The sequence below is a fragment of the Glycine soja genome, chromosome 9 (assembly GCF_004193775.1).
Source record: "Glycine soja cultivar W05 chromosome 9, ASM419377v2, whole genome shotgun sequence".
NCBI classification, from domain to species: domain Eukaryota; kingdom Viridiplantae; phylum Streptophyta; class Magnoliopsida; order Fabales; family Fabaceae; genus Glycine; species Glycine soja.
Genome location: NC_041010.1, coordinates 45,603,507 through 45,621,353, shown reverse-complemented (window position 1 = coordinate 45,621,353; position 17,847 = coordinate 45,603,507). Strand labels below are relative to the sequence as shown.

The window sequence follows — 17,847 nt, the reverse complement described above, 5'->3', positions numbered from 1 at the left end:
AAAGTGACTGGTAAAATGGAATTTTAAATAGGAATGATAAAAGAGTGAATTTTGATGATTCACCTAATTAGACCAAATGGCTTGGGTTTTAACATTGATAAATGCCATTTTTTATAGTACTAAAATGTAGAATAAAGGAAGATTGACTTGTTTTGTTGATCCTAAATATCTTAAGATAAATTTGAGTTAAGCTTATTCACAAATCTATTCAAACCTACATGGCCACATCACTCTCATTAAATAAAAGTGAGAACAACATATCTAAAACTCATTTAAATTCATAAAGTTGTTCTATAACCTTCCTATAAACCTTTCTCTATGCATTTCAACTAGCTTTAGGATCAAACTAATAAATAATCTCTCATTTGATGAGTTGTGTTACAATGAGGAATCATATCATCTTTATTAAGAACTTATGGGTGGCAATATTAGAACTGTCCAATGAATTAACTTATGAGTATATTCAACATAATTTCTATATAGTAGGTTACTTAAAAAAACAATGCATTCATATCCTTGGTTGATATAACATGACTTACGTAAATGATTATTTATTAAAATTCAAGTTGGATCAAACCTTGGTTAGAGAGAAGAATGAAATTGAGCATATTTGTAACTTTAATTAGTCGTTTGGGTTAGTCTTGTTTGAACAGGTCCACAAAAAATAATTCGAATCAAATTGACCCGCAAAAGAGAATTATTATTGGCTGCAATCATTTTTTCTTTTTGCCCCTACCATTTAAAAACTAAGTGATTTTAAACTTAGTTGCACTTAAAATTTTATATATTTAAGATTTAATTATATTTATAATTCCTAAAATTTATGTAAATTTGTTTTCAATCCCTTAAACTAAAAAAATTATCTCCTATAATATCATAAATTTCGTTTTAGTCCCTATCCACTAATGACATTAATGAAATGAGCTTATCTAACTGAGGATGCGGCATTACTGATTTGAATTTTGATATGACAAGTCAACATCATTAAATATCTCGTTGATCCTTTAAGTTTGGGTCAAGTTTTTTTAAACCCCAAATTTAGAAGTGATTTTTGAGTCCCTTAAATTTAAAAATGATTTCCTTAGTTCCAAATTTTTTTAAAAAAATTAGTCCCCTTAATTTTAAAATAACTTATTTTTGTCCTCAAAGTTAAAGTTGAAATCTATTGACATGGTTAACAATATATTTTCAAGTGGTTTAAAAATATGATCTATGACAATTTTAAAGTCCCAAAAATTAATTAATGAGTAATTTTTAAAATATGTTTTGTGGTGGTTATAAAACTTCAAATCCATTAAAGCTATATAAAAAAAAAAAAAAACACACACACAACTCAATCTGTCTTTCAATACCCAAATCAAATTTTCAATCTTCAAAATTTATTCCTCTCACACAAGGAGCAGAGGAAGGAGAGAAAGAGAGAATAACTGGGAAAGTTTACTTTTATTTTGCAACTTTTGTCTTGGTTTTCAATCATGTGATATTTTATTGCAGGTTCTTGGAATGATGTTTTTAAGGTTGCTGTTGCACTGTACATAGTAGGCACATTGGCGTGGAATATATTTTCAACTGGGGAGAAAATTCTTGATTGAAGATGTAGCCTTTATAACCATGGAAATATAGAAACAGATGACCAAACATGTATTGGAAGATTAAATTCTCGAAAAGTAGTAAAAAGAGACACCATGGAAGTTTTCACCATAAACCATGGCCTTTATAAAAAAGTGTCTCCAAGAAATCTTGGATTAATTTTGTACCTTTTCCACATCAATACTCCTCTAAAGTGAGTTTGACTCTAAGAAGAGTTAGTAAAAGTGTATCTACCCTTTGATTTTAGTAAGTTAAACTTACAATATACTTTAAATTAATATTAGATAGTAAATTTTTACTTGCTTACTTTATACTTTATAGCGAAACTCACTTTACTGTGCTTTTCCCCTTTTGCCCATGCCTTTGATCCATGAACTTAAATGCTTTCCGTATCGAAAGTCGATGGGCAGTTTCCTCTTGTAAAACTTTATCTAAGCATACACGAGCTCAACAAACATGTTAACATGTTATTTGAGAACACTACTTCATGACATACCTGGATGGAAATTAGATTATTCAGCTATTCTATTGTATCTCTCTAACAAGGACATTTGTATCTTTATCTTTTTCTTTGATCAATATTTTTAAAAAAATAACTGACCATTTAACTAATAAAAATACTAGTTCATGATTTATTGATCTAGTTATAATTGAGTTTGTGATGGAATAAAAATTTTTATCATGCATAATTTATTAAATTACAAATTAACAATATCACAAAATAACAATAAATTAAAGTTGATCCAGGGACACAATATCCATAAGTTCATATTACAATATAGTTCATATTACAATAATTTCGACACATTAATCACTTAATTTATACAAATAAAAATGCTAACCTTATCATTAATCACCATTATTGGAATAGCTGTAAAAAATGCTCTACCATTGTGTAATTTGCTTAATTTGAACCGATTCAATTGAAAGTCCCAAGCTAACCATCTTTTAAGCCCAACAGTTTAAATAGTTTCAGTTCATTAATAGATGGTTCAGTTCATGATCAGACCAGTCTCACTAATTGGTTTCCCAATACTACTTCAACATGTGCACATCTTTCATTCTAGTGCTTACATATAAACAAATTCAAGAATTTTCCTACTGATAAGTTTTACAATACTTGACAACTATAAAGATGCCAACAGTAAAGACTGATTTCAAAGATTAAGGTACATCTACAGTGCTCTTTATACGTTATGATGTATTCAAATTTTCAAGTAAAAATGTTTCCGAAAGTCTACAACTCAACATAAAACCAGCAAGAAATGTCAGAAAGAGTTGTCTATTTCCCCCACATTAAACATCCATCAGACCTGGGTCACATTCCTTTTGGCACCAACACAAATTTTGTGCCATATCACAATTTTATTTCAGGATCTTTACCACTTACAATCTGCAATATTAAAAAGCTTTTTTGGCAAAATATTAAAGACATGGAGAGTAATAAACCAAATCCTAATAACTCAGTTGTCCATTGTAAAATGCTCAGTCCATCCATCCCATGAACCGCCATGTTCACAATTATCCATTCTATACCGTTGGTTTTGCTTCAAGCATTCATAGGGGATTCCAGCCATTTCATGTTGATAACAGTAGGGCATAGTAGAGGTAGTATACACTCTTGGCAGATATATCACAGACAAAAGCCAACCAAGCTTTGAGATGCACCGATGTCAAAGATTACTAACTTCTATACAAATACTTTGATAATGGGAACTCTAAGCTCCTTGCAACCTGCTTAACAAAATTGAAAGCATCATTCTTTGTTGATGTATATTTTAATCTCCTTACATAAACAATAACAAAGAATTTTGAGGGTGTTAGGTGAGACAAAGATGTCACCTTCAAAGCAAGGTCTTCAGATATGGTTGATCGATACCGGGTTGAGCCTTCAATGGGACAGCTTCTTCCTTTAAATATAAAATTAGAATTGCAGAGACTGGATAGCTGCAAAAGAATGTCAGACATCAGTCCACCATTGCCACCTTCAACTCCTAATCCATCATTATTTTGTTCCTCCTCGTCGGATGGTTCTTCTGCAACTGATACAAGGCATTGAAAGATGGCTAACAACCTCTCCAATGGGAAAGTTCCGGGTCCTTTCATTAGTAGTTCCTGTTCTAAAGTTTCCTTCCGTTCCTGCGCTTTCTCAGAGGGCCTACACATGAAAAAACACAACTCGGACATGAAACAGAAGCAAAAAAGGTACTGTGGGCACAAAGTTAACTTTTAACATCAACTACAAAAGAATAACATCCAATCAGACAATAGTTAGAATTTTAATTCCTACAAAGACAATAACGAAAAGGAAAACATGTAGGGGAGGAAATTTGCAATGATAAAGAGTATGGCTGTAACAAAAATCATATGCTACTTTGTTGTCAGAAGAACACATTTGGTAACAAACCATCATACTTACTTCCTCTTTCGTTTCCGATTATCAGAACCACCTTTGGAATCAAAAAGTGAAGCATCAAGAGTTGCTGGGTTTCTGGAGGCAAGGAATGCTGAAATCAGAAGATACTTTGCACTAGTAGATATATGAAAATCAAGACTGACAAGCTCTTTAGATTGCTCCAATCTCCTAAGATTTCCCTTCCACTTTTCCTCTTTACGGGTCTCAACTTCAGTTGAAGAAAGAGATGAAACCTTAAATATCTCATTCAAAGAGGAGGCAATATGAGGGTTGATATGAGCAAGCAGCCTTCGCTTCATTTCTTGATTAGGAGCAACTCCCTTTCCCTTATCACTTAAAGGTTCACAATATTTTTCATATAGTGGCTTTAAGGCAGCAGATAAATCATCAATCTGCTTAGTAATTCCACAGAAAGATTTCAGAGATACACTGCAAGACATAAAATAAAGTCTTCACTATATGACATCATGTAAAGCTGAAAATGGAAAGTTATACAGGGATTAAATATCTTACTCCAGAAATGAGGAATATCGCTTCTGGTTCACTTGGTTTCTCAATAATATTTGACGAATATCTTCTTCTGTGTAATCAGGAAAGTAAATGGGGATAGGCTCAACATAGCCCATGTTAGAGTAAAAGGTATCTGGAGAAGTACTGCTGATAAAAATCAAACCCACCTCAGGCGTATTTAGCAGATCATAGAGATTAAACAGCAAGGGCAATATAGTAGAACTCTTATCCCACTCCCTAACAAGCTGAAAATTGTCAAATACCAAGTAGATCATATTTCCAATTTTCCCTTGAGTCATTTCATTTGAGATCAACTTCTCTGACTTCTCCTTCAGATTGCTTATAACATTGGTCAATGCTTCTAGAAGAAAATTGACAAAATCAGATGGTCTTTCACAGCGTTTTGCATTCAAATAACCATTGGCAGCATTTTTTCTGTGGAGAAGTAGCTGATTTAGAATAGATTCAAACAAGATGTTCTGGTTATAACATGTCCTACAACTAGAAAAAACAATAGGCCTGTTGAGATGCCTGAATAATTGAAGAATGATACTGGTTTTTCCGGTAGAAGAACTTCCATATACGAACAAAGGAAGCATTGGTGAATTCAAAGGTCCCAAATGACGCACAACTTCAAGAATCTGGCTACTTCTACCAGGAAAGCTAGAAATTATGTCATCTAGGCTGATGGGATCTCCCCCAACTAAAAGGTCATTGATTGTTAGAGGTTCAAGGCTAGTTACTTTTGCTGCAACTATGTTATTTGAAGTGGATGGAGACGATGAAGCTGAAGACCTGGTCATTCTTCTGGGAAGTTGTTGGGTTTTATCTTCATCCATTGTTTCTGCTGCTGAAGATCCTTAACTTCTGATCAATGAGGGAACAATCAATTATAAATGAATTTAAAGGATAAAGCAATAAGTAGGAATGCCAATTGTTGGTTGTAGAATTGATTATACCAAGCATACAATGGTGACCCAAAACCCAACCCAATATCATAAAAATAAAAAATAAAAATCCAACCCGGCACAAATATAAGAAATCCATATTATTATCAGCTATTCAGTCATATTAGCACTCCATACATCAGAAAATCACAACCACCCTCCTCATCCCTCCCAAAGAAAACAAATTCAATGCAATCTTAGGGTCTTCAATCCTTTATTTCAGTGGCATCAATTAACGTATGTACATTATCCGATCCATGAACACTCAAGCAAACATAAAGTTGACTATAATATATAATCACTACTACGCTGAGCAAATTCATATAAAACATCAATGCTAGACAATAAAGAATTTTCCTATAATGAAATAGAAGTTTCCTAAGTCTGAGAATTTCCGTGATATCTAGCTAAAACAAAAAAACGGAAAATACAATGCGTAAATGACATTAAGTTGGTTCCAACAACAACCGAATCACAATTTTCCACCTAACAATTTCCCACCTTATATATAGAAAAATATTCAGAGAAAATTTCCAAATAAGTTAATATGTGGAAAACATAAAGGAACCCCGTCATACACAGAAGAGAAACACATTGACGTAACCCTCAGCATGGTTTGAACTCCTGAATTGAGTGTCTAACTCGAGAACATATCTGAATATCAATCACATCATAAATCATAATGTGGCTGCCTATCTAAAATCAATCACATAAGCGATGGATGAAAGATACAGAGTCTTTTACTTTCATTTGTTCAGAACAATACAATACAGAGCAAGACAGGTTCACGAACGGAAACGCACCTTTTCAAGTTTGAACCGCGACGGCGGCGGAAAAGCACTGCCGGAACCGTGACGAGCGACGATTTTATATTATATAAGAAATAAGAAATAAATAGGATCTGCGGAAAAAATAAAGTAAGATAAATGACTTTTAAGAGTATGTTTAAGGTTGCACGCTGAACAGTGATGGCGCCAAAACCAATCGACGCGACCCGGGAAAAAACTTACCTTTGTTTTATCGCCACTGCTCATATTTTGTTTTATTTTCCTCCCTAAAAACAAATTATGTTTACTATTAATTACAGAAATTGCGAGTTGTGGGGCCTGGGGGGCCTCTCATGTGTTACATCACCTAACACATTAGCAAACATGTTTCATTAACGTGTGTAATGTGTATAATATAATGTTTTAAAAATTAATTAAGACTTAAATATTTTTTTTATAATTTAGTGTTTTTTCATTTCCATATTGATTTTTGTTTTACTACTTTTTTTTCCTATGTAGAACGCTTTGGACAGTATTGTTTTAATGTTTAAAGCACTTTCTTTGTTGTTTAAGGATGAAAAATAAAATAAATACATTTTACAATGGTTAAAACAAAAAAATATTAAATGACAGGAAAAAAAATTATTTAAATCTTAAATAACACCGTTCCTGTTGGTCATAACCTTCACTGGTTGGAATCATTAATTAACATAAAAAAATTTAGTGTATTTTATCCTTACTCACATTTTTTAACAAAAAACTTCTCAAAAAATCACTTATGTTATGATTATTTGAAACAAATACACTTAAATATTAGGACCAAGGCCTCCTATTAAAGTTAAGTATCGAAGATTCTTCTTTGTCTTATTCATTGATTCAGAGTTTTTATACACAATTGTATGTCTACAACTGAATGATAACTGCTATAACTGAATGATAACTGCTTCTAGTTGACCTGAACATTATCATAGCTATCCCTATGACAGGTTTCCATGGCAGAGCATTATCGTGGTTACACGAAGTTCTTCAAGTGGTCAGGTCGTGCAGTGATCCCCTTGGCCTATTGTTGCATCTTCTTCCTAACAAAATACATCTTATTGATATAAGTATTACTAATTAATTCTTTTAAGTCATTCTTAATTATATAATCTTATACCTACACAATCAACTATAAATCCCTCTCTTTTAAGTATGATTCGGTAGACACGGCATTTCGAGTAATTTCTAGTGCAACGTTATACACTACTTGTCAAGGCAACGTGGCTCCTTCAAACTTCAAAAAAAAATTTGTTCATCCTCTCCCTCCTGCTGCAACATTTCTCAACAGCTCTCCCCGACCCCCACACCTGTTGAGCTACTAAAATTTGTTAGTGTAAATTACACTACCTACTAAAATTACACACTGAGGATACAGATATTATGACTGGTTGAGGGTGGGGATGTAAACATCACTTGTGTTTACAATCCTTGTTTATAATATTTCTGAATTGAAAAAAAAAACGACATCCTATTCGCATAACTCGAGAGTCACATGGGCTTCAACAAGATAAAGTCATGAGTATAAAAACCAATACTTGCATACAATTTTGTTTGTGTATTTATGCTGGTCGGTTTGCAAAATCTACAAGTTGAATGTGTTTAACTATTGAGTGTAACAACCAATACTTGCATACAATTTTTTTAAAAAAAAATAACTATTTTAAAAGTAAGAAAGAAAAAATATAGAATAAGCCATCAATTTCATCCCCAAATAGTATCCTTTCTACAATGAAGTCACCAAAATAATAAATTATATAAATAATCCCTCAAATATACAATATTTGAAGAGAGAAAGTAATACTTTGGAGGGTAATGCACCAACCAAAAAAACACTTTAGAGAATAGTACATTCTGAAAGAAAAAAGCAAGAGACCAATTGATGAATTTTTCAATACTTGGAAGATTACTCAGATTTCTAATGTTTGAGAGATTAGTTATATAATTTCTTACTTTAAAGACCATTTAGGAGAGAGAACAATACTTTGTAGATGAAATTGAAGGTTTATTAAAAAAATATGTCTTTGTGAACTGACTCGTGATTCATTTTGAACCAGTTCACCAATCAAATATTTTGCATGAAAAAAAAAAAGCATGAGGTCGATATGCGAACCAGAAATGTGGCCCCTTAATCATAAATCCATTTAAAAACAAGCTAAAGAAGGAATCAACTTTGCCATTTGAACCAACTCAATATTGACGCTTGAGAATAAAAGAATAAAAGATCCACAACCATACACAGTTGCACACATAACTTGATCAAAATTTCACATAGGTCGCATTTCATTAATTTGTTTTCAACAATTTTTTTCAAGACTAAAAGAAAAAAAAAAGGTCGCAAGAGTAGTTGTTTTCATGTATGTGATGCCTTATTGAACAATATCTATCAATAATTCATAAGCATGTGGTTTCACTCCCATTAGCGAGACTCTGCAGCCGTTAGAGTCAAAGGAAAACTAAACACCCACATTAAAGCAATCACTTCATTTACATCTTTTTGTGTTTAAACTGCCAACAATTTCACATAATCATAATACATAACTTACTATGTTGAATAACTTCAAGAGCTATACATTGCTAATCGATACAAAGAAGAAAATCCACAACATAAAATGTTTGAACATTGGCATTCATAATTGGGAAAGGTCAACCAATCCTAGTACCAAACCTGCATTTTACAAATGTAGCACTTTTCATTCTCAACCTCTCCGACATACAATTTTTCGTCATCATCTTCAATTTTAACATAAGGATAGGAGCCACGTGCACTCAAACACCTTTACCTTAACTTTCACCAGAGGAGCTTCTCCTGATCAAGGAGCCACGGCGGTTGCCACCAACAATCACATCTTTGAGCCGATATATGGGAGCAAGCACCCTGCTCCTCGCCTGTGGAAAGGGTAACAATTGGAATCATTTTTGAAGTATTAAGAGGAATCAAACAGGGCAGTTAGATCATTGAACCAAAAACAAATTCATGGCTATCTTTCTACCGATGTAGTCCGGCAACAAGTTTGCACAAAATACCTTTAATTTGCAGTGATATTTATGCTTCTCTACAGGATAAGGAAATTCAAAGATATAGTTTTTGAAAAATTTACTACTGCTAATAATATTCCTCAAAATCTAATAATAGAATTCTAAAGTGCAATAAGTTCATTCTTGTATAAAAATCAATACACATGATCATTTGGTCTTCAGAGAAAGTTTCCTCCTGTAAAGTTACCAAAGACATTGAACAATCTTCAATATCATTCATCACTGATTCACTATACAGCCACCACTGGATTTTGTCCGGTGTCATGACATACTAGTTATAGACAAGTCCTTTGTACATAGTTAGAAATTAGAAATTTTGAACCAAGAGACTAAAAAACTGAATCAAGTATATTCTGTATAACACATTCAAGAACTGGTTTATGTTTTACTTTTACACTTTCACTTTTATAGAACACTAGTGCTTTATAAAATTGCTTGTGACAACCTTACCCCATTCATTGAATGCACATATTTAGACCATAGATAAACTAAAATATGATAATATAAAATGTTTCTAAGAGGAACAACTGATGATAATGGATATACCTCATCATTTATACTGATTTGCCATTTAAGTTGTAAAGCCCTTTCATGCTGCCAGCGTTGGCCAAGCATTACAAGGCCCATCACAGTAGCTGCAATGAAAACAGACCAGAATGCATTTGCCTCTTTTGCATGAGCATATAAGGAGGCAGCTCTCCGCTTCCACCAAGCTCCACAAGGAAGATCTGAAGTGTTGTATTCGTTATCTTTGGACAAGTTCTTTGACAGTGACAAATCAGGAGATACATTTGAACCTTGATATTCCATTTCAGTTGCTTCAGGATCAACTATGCTTTCACCATATGCTGTTACGCCACCAATAGCTGTTTCACCCTCAAAAGAAGTGTATTTTGCAGGGTCATACATACTCTCCCCCTTTTCAGTCAAGCCAAATGCTGGTAGAGTTGTACCTTCCTCAAACTGTTTACCACGAACAGATAATCTGTTGATTTTCTCGTCAAAATACCGCATGCCCTCAAACTCCTCTGCAACTTCTAATCCTGGTAATGTCAAGTTTTCTTCATCCTTTCCACTAGGTATGGTCACTTCTTCAGGAGTCTCTTCAGAGGCAACATCTTTGTCTCCAAAATCATCATGAATCTCACCATAGTCAGGTTCCACGGGCAAGTTTTCATGCTGACTGGGTGGAAAGACAAAGTGTCTAGACATGAATAAAGCATGTGACGTTTCTCCTTCATCCTGCCCATATACATCTTCTTTCCCATCATCCTTCATCTCAACTTCATCAGGACCAGGAGCAGCTGCATATGTTGATGCTGTGAGAGATACAACCTCCCATTCATTCCCACGAGATGTCTTATCCCCTCCATCCTCATTGTCTGCCATCTTTCGTCTTCATCAGAACAATGATATCAGAATTCTAATTCAACTCAGAGCAAACTTAAATGGATACAAAAACATACATACACAACAAGCATAATATACAAGGGGAACAAGGGAGACGATTTATCGGAAAAAAGAGTATGATTTAATAAACAAAATAATCTACAAGAAAACTGTCACTCCCGAATAATTAAAAAAAAAAAGCTAAAAAATTCGCAGCCATGTGCAGAGTCATTGGATTGCGTATGTAGAAACTAGAAAGGGTTGATAATGATGAGTGCAAAAAAGCATAACTTATTTATTATTATTTTGTGTGTAAATGTGCATGGAGGTAGCATTGTTCAACTTCTAAAGCATCAAACACATCAATACCAAAATTCTAAATCAACTTCATATATAACAAAAAGGCAAATTTTCAACAACAAAAAAATCTTGATGCAATTTTTGCTATCACTTATAGACAACAGCATAATATAAACAAAACTTAAAAACAGCCCAAATTTCTTGCAAAAGATTCCATCCACCTATTATATTTAATTTTCATTCCCCCTCATGTTCAATTCAAAACCACCATGAAACGAAATCCTAATCTCTTCACCAATTACAAATTCCATGATAATTTTCCATCCTTACACCCAAAACTGATCATAAGTCGAACAAATCGAACAAGCTCCACCAATCCACTGAACTCAAACGCCAACACATGCACAGTTAGTTACGCAACAAAAAAACCACAAAACAACACCCCATACAAAGATCCAGACACGGCACGAATCACATATCACAAAAACCAAATCAAACTCAAACCCTGAAACAGCAACCAGCACGGTATCATCATCATCATAAACACCAGGTTCCAGAATCATCCATCCACGATTTTTTTTATATCCAAAATCAACACAAACAAAGATTATTAAAAAAAACAGAGAAAGAGAAGGGACTCACGGAAGCTAAACGCGAAATGATCTGCGAAGGAGCAGAACGTGGGTAGTTCGATGACGATGAGGTTGAAACTGAGAAGAAGAAGTTGCTTCGGGAAAATGAGGGGGTTGGCTTTTTATATCGATGATTTGTTCATCGGGTATGTTACCGGCTATAGCAGGTAGAGTGAAGCGTGATGAAAGTGCGGAGTTACCGGTTATTGTCCTTTGCGTGGTATCAGAGACATGGGATCTATATATAACTGAGGCGCCCTCTGTTCAATCCAAATCCAAACCAAAACTGTAGCACCACTGCCACTACAAGATTTTTTTAGAATTTTTATCTATTTATTTTTTTAAATACCGTGGTTATTACTATTTTCATTTTAGATAATCACATAGTATTTTTTTTTGGAAGGGATCAAAAATTTTAAGTGTGACTATCACATAATATATTTTTTTGGAAGGGATCAAAAATTTTAAGTGTGACTAAAATCTTACACTAGTAATTAATTTTATAATTGACGTAAAAGATTAAAACTTAATATCAAGATCTAAATTATGATGATTGAAAAAAATATTCAATAATAAAAAACTATTCTCTCTTATATAATTTGTATTTTTTTTAGAGGAATAAAAAGTAAGTAACATAAATGAAACCTTAATTATTGTTCAAGACATCAGCCTAGCTTGCTTGTAGCATGTTTGGGTGACAGGGTGAAAGAAAGTCATTATTGTTTAAAAAAATTACTTATTTTTTACATAATTTTAAAAGAATCGTCACAATTTTTAAGGGCATTCAAGATAATATTAATTATATACTTTAAAATCACGGTCTTGACTTCTAGATTTATTCATCATTACCTTGGAATTAGCATAGTTCAATCTCGATTCTCAAACTAATTAAGTGATTTGGATAATAAGTAGTATGAACTTTGTGTGTAGAAAGCACAAACAGTGTTTAAGTGATTTGGATAATAAGTAGTATGAATTTGTGTGTAGAAAGCACAAACAGTGTTTTAAAAATTGAGCATTGGGTGGAAGTAAAAAACTATGAAAAATAAATAAATAAATTTGAGTATGGATCAGACGGTGACACTTGAACCAATCACTTTTTTGTGATCTTCTATTTGTTTGTCTGATTTCTTTTATCATAATGCGTGCATATATGCAATTCAATTGGAATCTTGATTTTTCTATTCGTTTTTTGCTTTTATATATAAATATTTTTTATAAAAAGTAATTTAGTGGTGACTTTTTTTTAAAAAAAACACTAAATTCTTTTTTACTTTGTTTAAATCATGTAATGATATGTTAGAAAAAGATGTTAACCTTATGTGGGTAATTCAATTGTAATGTAAGAATATATAATAAAATGAAAAATCTGCTAACGAATATATACTTATTAGCGTTTATGTCAACACTTTAAAAAAAAAAAAAACAAATTACTTCTAATTTTTAAAATGCGTTCAAAGAATATATACTTATTAGCGTCTATGTAAAATCATTAAGTTACCTTTAAAAAAACTATTATATAATTTATTTTTCTGCCTAAAAACTATTATGTGATGTAATTGCATAAATAGACACCCCCGGGCCCCTTAATAACATCACAATCATCTAATGTGATATTTTTATAAGATTTGCAAAATTACCTAATCGATAGGTGTGATTGGGCAAGCAGAAAAAAGAAAAACAACAACATAAGTCTCTGTAATATATATAATTATGGTTATAAAACTCTCGAGTTAATTCGTTAATTTTTTTACGAGTTTACGAGTCCATTTGTGTTATACGAGTAAATTCTTTTTTTAATAAACTCTATAAACTCTCAAGTTTATCACCGAGTTAACTAGTTAACAAATTAACAAAATTATACCAAAATATAAGTCATTTTTTATTATTTTCTGTTTGGCATTCAACATACCTTCATAAAATTCTCACCTTTAATAAAATCACATTCTTATTCTCTAATAACATCAAACTCTCGATGAAAATGATCTATTATTATTATAACATCTACAAATTATTGTCTAGTAATGATGTATTATTACTAAACTTGATTATTTAAATATTTTGAACTTTATGATTTACTGTTTTGCTTTATTATATTGTTGAAATATTTAATTAGTATGTTATTTATAGATATTTTGTTATTATTTTTATATGAAATAGACTCGTACGAGTCTACGAGTCGAGTCTATAAAACTCACGAGTCTACGTAAACTCGTCTGAGTAAACTCTCGAGTTTGATAACCTTCTATATAATCAAAGACAAATTTGATTCCTTCAAAATAATTATTAAACCTTCAATATTTGATATGCCTAAGTTATACTAGTAGCCAATTATCACATGATGGTTGATAGTGAATGTCGGCCATTGAACTTACTGTGCAAAAATTTAGGATGCTCACCACGTTTTATGCAATTGACCGGTTTTGAAAGAGATTGATTTTAAATTAGCATATGAAAATTATCTTTAACATAAAGAAGAGATTTCATGAAATTAACAAAGTTTTGTTATTTTTTTTTTATTAATCCTCTCTATAAAATAAGTATATCTTACTCTTAACATTATCATTTTTTGATTGTATCGAAAATTGATCTTTAGATATATTGATTATCAAAAGATGAAGATCATACACCAATGATAAAAATCAAATATCAAAGTTATTGATGATAAAGATTGAAAATAAAATTATTAATAGTTGAAATCGAAAACTAAATCATCAACAATAAAGACTTAGAGAAAGTTTGTAACAGTAATAAGTAATTATAATTTGTAATGAACTTATATTTTATAATAAGGATTGAAATCAATAAATATCATGATACCCTAAGTCTCCATGATACTCACTAAAGTTAGTGCAATATTTTCAACTATTTTTTTTCCATTAATAGAGTAGATTCTTTTAATAACATTTTTCTTCTTTTGATATTAGTTTCTTCTTCCTATAACACCTTCTTTTTATGTATTTTTCTTCTTTTTATAACACCTTACTATTAATACTTTACAATGTATGTTACTATTTATCAAAAAAGTAAATATACTAGAGTGTTATTTAAAATGCTTAAAGAACAAAAAATAAATAAATTTTATAATGATTAAAACGAAAAAATTACACAGACAAAAATAATATATATATATATATATATATATATATATATTAAATTACAGAAAATGAAAAATGTATTTAAGCATAAAGTTTATCTTATTTTAACTTTTGATTTAAGGTTTAAAGTTTATGGTTTAAGCCTAAATTTTATCTTATAAATTAAATTCATCATTTAAAAAACATATCAACTAGATTATTAGCGAATGTATAGTTAGGAATTAAATACACCATTTATCTTCAATTAATTTTTAAAAGTTTCATGAGTTAAATGGGTTCACGGTACATAACATTACGATGGTAATAATAGATTAATTCTCAAATACATGCATGAGAAATTCAGGACCAACATATCAATCTCTAAAAATGTAAACACTCTCCACTGTAATTTCTAAAAATCTTTGTTTCCTGCGGTAATATTCCTGCCTATCAACATTTCCTACAGTATATATATATATATTTCTCAAACTTATAATTGTGTGTTTGGGAAAGCGATTGCAAAATTGTTTATAAATGAAATTAATTTTATAAAATTATTTTGAAATAAGATGGTTTACATTTGAACAATTTTTTTATCCTAAAAACAAGTTTGTTAAAGGATAAATTTAGTGTGTATTTTAAATTTTAATTAAAGACTTTATACTATAATATTAATTAAAGTTTTACCTTAATAATTGAAGCAGGAATTGGTCACAGGTCCTTTGCCCTCTAATCAAATTAAAACTGTTTGGAATATCTTAATCTTTTAATCCTTAATCCTTGTTTTTTATTCTTTATGGAAAAGCTATAAACGTGTAGGTCTATAATCTAGGATAATTTATCAAAAAAAAGTCATATGATTCACAACATATTTGATTATTAAGGATTAGATAAAATATTAGAATTTATAATTGGTTCATGATCAAAGCGTTATTTGACATTTGTTGAATTACGAACAACTAGTGGTGTAGCCAATGACCTTATGGTTCTTTCTGAACCGAATTTTCTTTATTACACAGTAAGACCTTCATAGTTAATTAGAAAAAGAGAAGAAAAATTATGTGTAATGGCTAGGTGTATTGGAATCATAGCCTTCTTATAACGTGTTAACCTACTAGAGTTTTCATTATCTTCTAATGAGTCTATGTTGACATCTGCTTATTTAACTACATATCATCTTATTTAGTAGTCTAACTGTTAATCGTGAAAATTGTATTGATTCTTCGAAGGCAGTTGATTATTATAAAAAGGATCAATTTTCACTAAATAATTTTATTAACAAATAATTATTTAAAGATGAAACATGAAATTCATTTTTAATTGCAAGTTCTTTTTCATCAAATAAACAATTTCATAATTTTTAACTTATCAGATAATTGTTTAATATTTAATACATATTGTGATATTGAGATTTCGATAAAGATATCCATATATAATTATAATTATTTCATATAGTGGTTTGTAAGATAGTTTCTAAGTAGATTTTATAATAGTGTTTTTGAATTAAAAGTTAATTTCGATAATCATTAGATTTCGACAATAATTCTAATAATAACCAGAAGTAGAAATTGGAATAAGAAAAATTTTGAAAAGAAATGATTATTGACAAAAGTAAAAGGGTTAGAAAGATGAAGTAAAATAAAGAAACATGAATTCATTAAAAGTGAAAATGAATACATACTAGATGACCTTCTGAATTAGTAGCCAATTTCAATATGTAACATTATGGGTGTTTAAGGGATTAAGTTATAATAATTCAATCCAACAAAAATTGACACCAGAAGTCTTACTTATAAACTCTTAATACTAATGGTCGAATTCTATAATTTTGACACATGTACAACATTATTCCTAAATACACAGGTCAAATGTTATGTGATGACTTCATATAACTTCTTTTATAACTGCTTCAATTGACATTTTGAAATTTGAAATGGTCCTGATTTTAAGCGCTTTTAAATTACACGCGTGCTTTAATAGAGTCGTAAAAAATATCAATCTTTGTCAAAATGAATTCTTTCTATAACTAATACAATCATCTTGAATTTTACTCCACACATTGATCATTCTTTAATGTATTCTTTGTTTTCCTCCTAAACAAGTTCATTAAAATTACATAAGTTTTCTAATTTAGACAAATTTTACACAATAGAATTAACACTAATAAACTCTCTTAATTTGATTATATAAAATAAAACACACTAATAATAAATAAATAATATAATTTTTTTATAATATTAGTTTACATTAATTATTGAAATAGAAAATTCTAAAAAAAATTAGCATCACATTCAGAAGTATTTCTGGCTTCACGCATTAGTGACTTGACTTGCTTTTGGAAAAATAAAAATAAAAATCATGGGTCAATGGTATTGACAATAATTGGAAAAAAGGGGAAGAAATATCAATTTCTTTTTTGAAGGGATCAATTCTTTTGATATTCCCTCATCTATTTTTTCTTTTTTCGTAACTTTCGTAGATGATTATGTTATTCGAGATATAACCAAACATTAATGTAACCGAGAGTATTGTCACTTAACCAAAAATGAACTATTTTCATTGAATTAATTTTTATTAATGTTTACTCAGCATTCATCGAATCATAATTTAATGAGTAGATGAGGCGATGATGGCCATCCCATATTCTTACAAATATATAGAAGGATTTTTTTACAAGACAAATATATAGAAATATATAGAAGTTGGTGTTGCTAAATTTTGACCTTTCGAAATATCGAAAGTTTATGCATCTAATTACTCTGGGTTGAAGTCTGAATCAAAATAAGTATGATATTTAAGAAAAAAAATTATTTCAAATTTTTTTTTTTTTCATTTTGAGTCAGATTTCATCACAGAGTAGTTGTTTTTTCTTTGTTGCTTAATTTTGACCTTTCTAAATTTAATTGTTTTTTCTCATTAATATTGATAATAAATATTATTTTAATTTAAAATTTAAAATTAAAAAATATTTTTTTCTTGTTAAATATGAAAATATGTGTAAGATAATTGATGACATTTAATTTGAGAAGAAGGAAGTAGTATATTACTTGCTTTTTGCATATTCACATTACATGGTACAAATTGTAAACATTTTGAGTGTAATGGTAAATTGTAAGGTTTTATGAAGTAGAGCTGCCGTCCACC

At 30.5% G+C, this 17,847-nt stretch overlaps 2 protein-coding genes across 2 annotated transcripts; both read right to left on the bottom strand.

Annotated features, from left to right (window-relative positions):
- Window positions 1-2,856: 2,856 nt before the first annotated feature.
- LOC114367305 (origin of replication complex subunit 5-like) lies at window positions 2,857-6,410 on the bottom strand. Its single transcript, XM_028324461.1, has 5 exons — window positions 6,267-6,410; window positions 4,520-5,383; window positions 4,010-4,435; window positions 3,433-3,748; window positions 2,857-3,324 (listed from the first exon to the last, which is right to left on the bottom strand). The coding sequence occupies exons 2-5, from the start codon at window positions 5,353-5,355 to the stop codon at window positions 3,274-3,276; spliced, it is 1,629 nt and encodes a 542-aa protein (XP_028180262.1). The 5' UTR covers window positions 5,356-5,383; window positions 6,267-6,410; the 3' UTR covers window positions 2,857-3,273.
- Window positions 6,411-8,705: 2,295 nt separating this feature from the next.
- LOC114425221 (ATG8-interacting protein 1-like) lies at window positions 8,706-11,792 on the bottom strand. Its single transcript, XM_028392044.1, has 3 exons — window positions 11,637-11,792; window positions 9,852-10,701; window positions 8,706-9,155 (listed from the first exon to the last, which is right to left on the bottom strand). The coding sequence occupies exons 2-3, from the start codon at window positions 10,692-10,694 to the stop codon at window positions 9,051-9,053; spliced, it is 948 nt and encodes a 315-aa protein (XP_028247845.1). The 5' UTR covers window positions 10,695-10,701; window positions 11,637-11,792; the 3' UTR covers window positions 8,706-9,050.
- Window positions 11,793-17,847: the final 6,055 nt, after the last annotated feature.

Excerpts from the sequence above, each read along its gene's own strand:
- LOC114367305 (XM_028324461.1), bottom strand. The coding sequence starts at position 5,355 with ATGGATGAAGATAAAACCCAACAACTTCCCAGAAGAATGACCAGGTCT. Across the intron at positions 3,749-4,009 it reads AATCGGAAACGAAAGAGGAA|GCCCTCTGAGAAAGCGCAGG; the intron begins GTAAGTATGATG and ends TTTCATGTGTAG. Across the intron at positions 3,325-3,432 it reads CTGAAGACCTTGCTTTGAAG|GTTGCAAGGAGCTTAGAGTT; the intron begins GTGACATCTTTG and ends TTTGTTAAGCAG.
- LOC114425221 (XM_028392044.1), bottom strand. The coding sequence starts at position 10,694 with ATGGCAGACAATGAGGATGGAGGGGATAAGACATCTCGTGGGAATGAA. Across the intron at positions 9,156-9,851 it reads AAATCAGTATAAATGATGAG|GCGAGGAGCAGGGTGCTTGC; the intron begins GTATATCCATTA and ends CCCTTTCCACAG.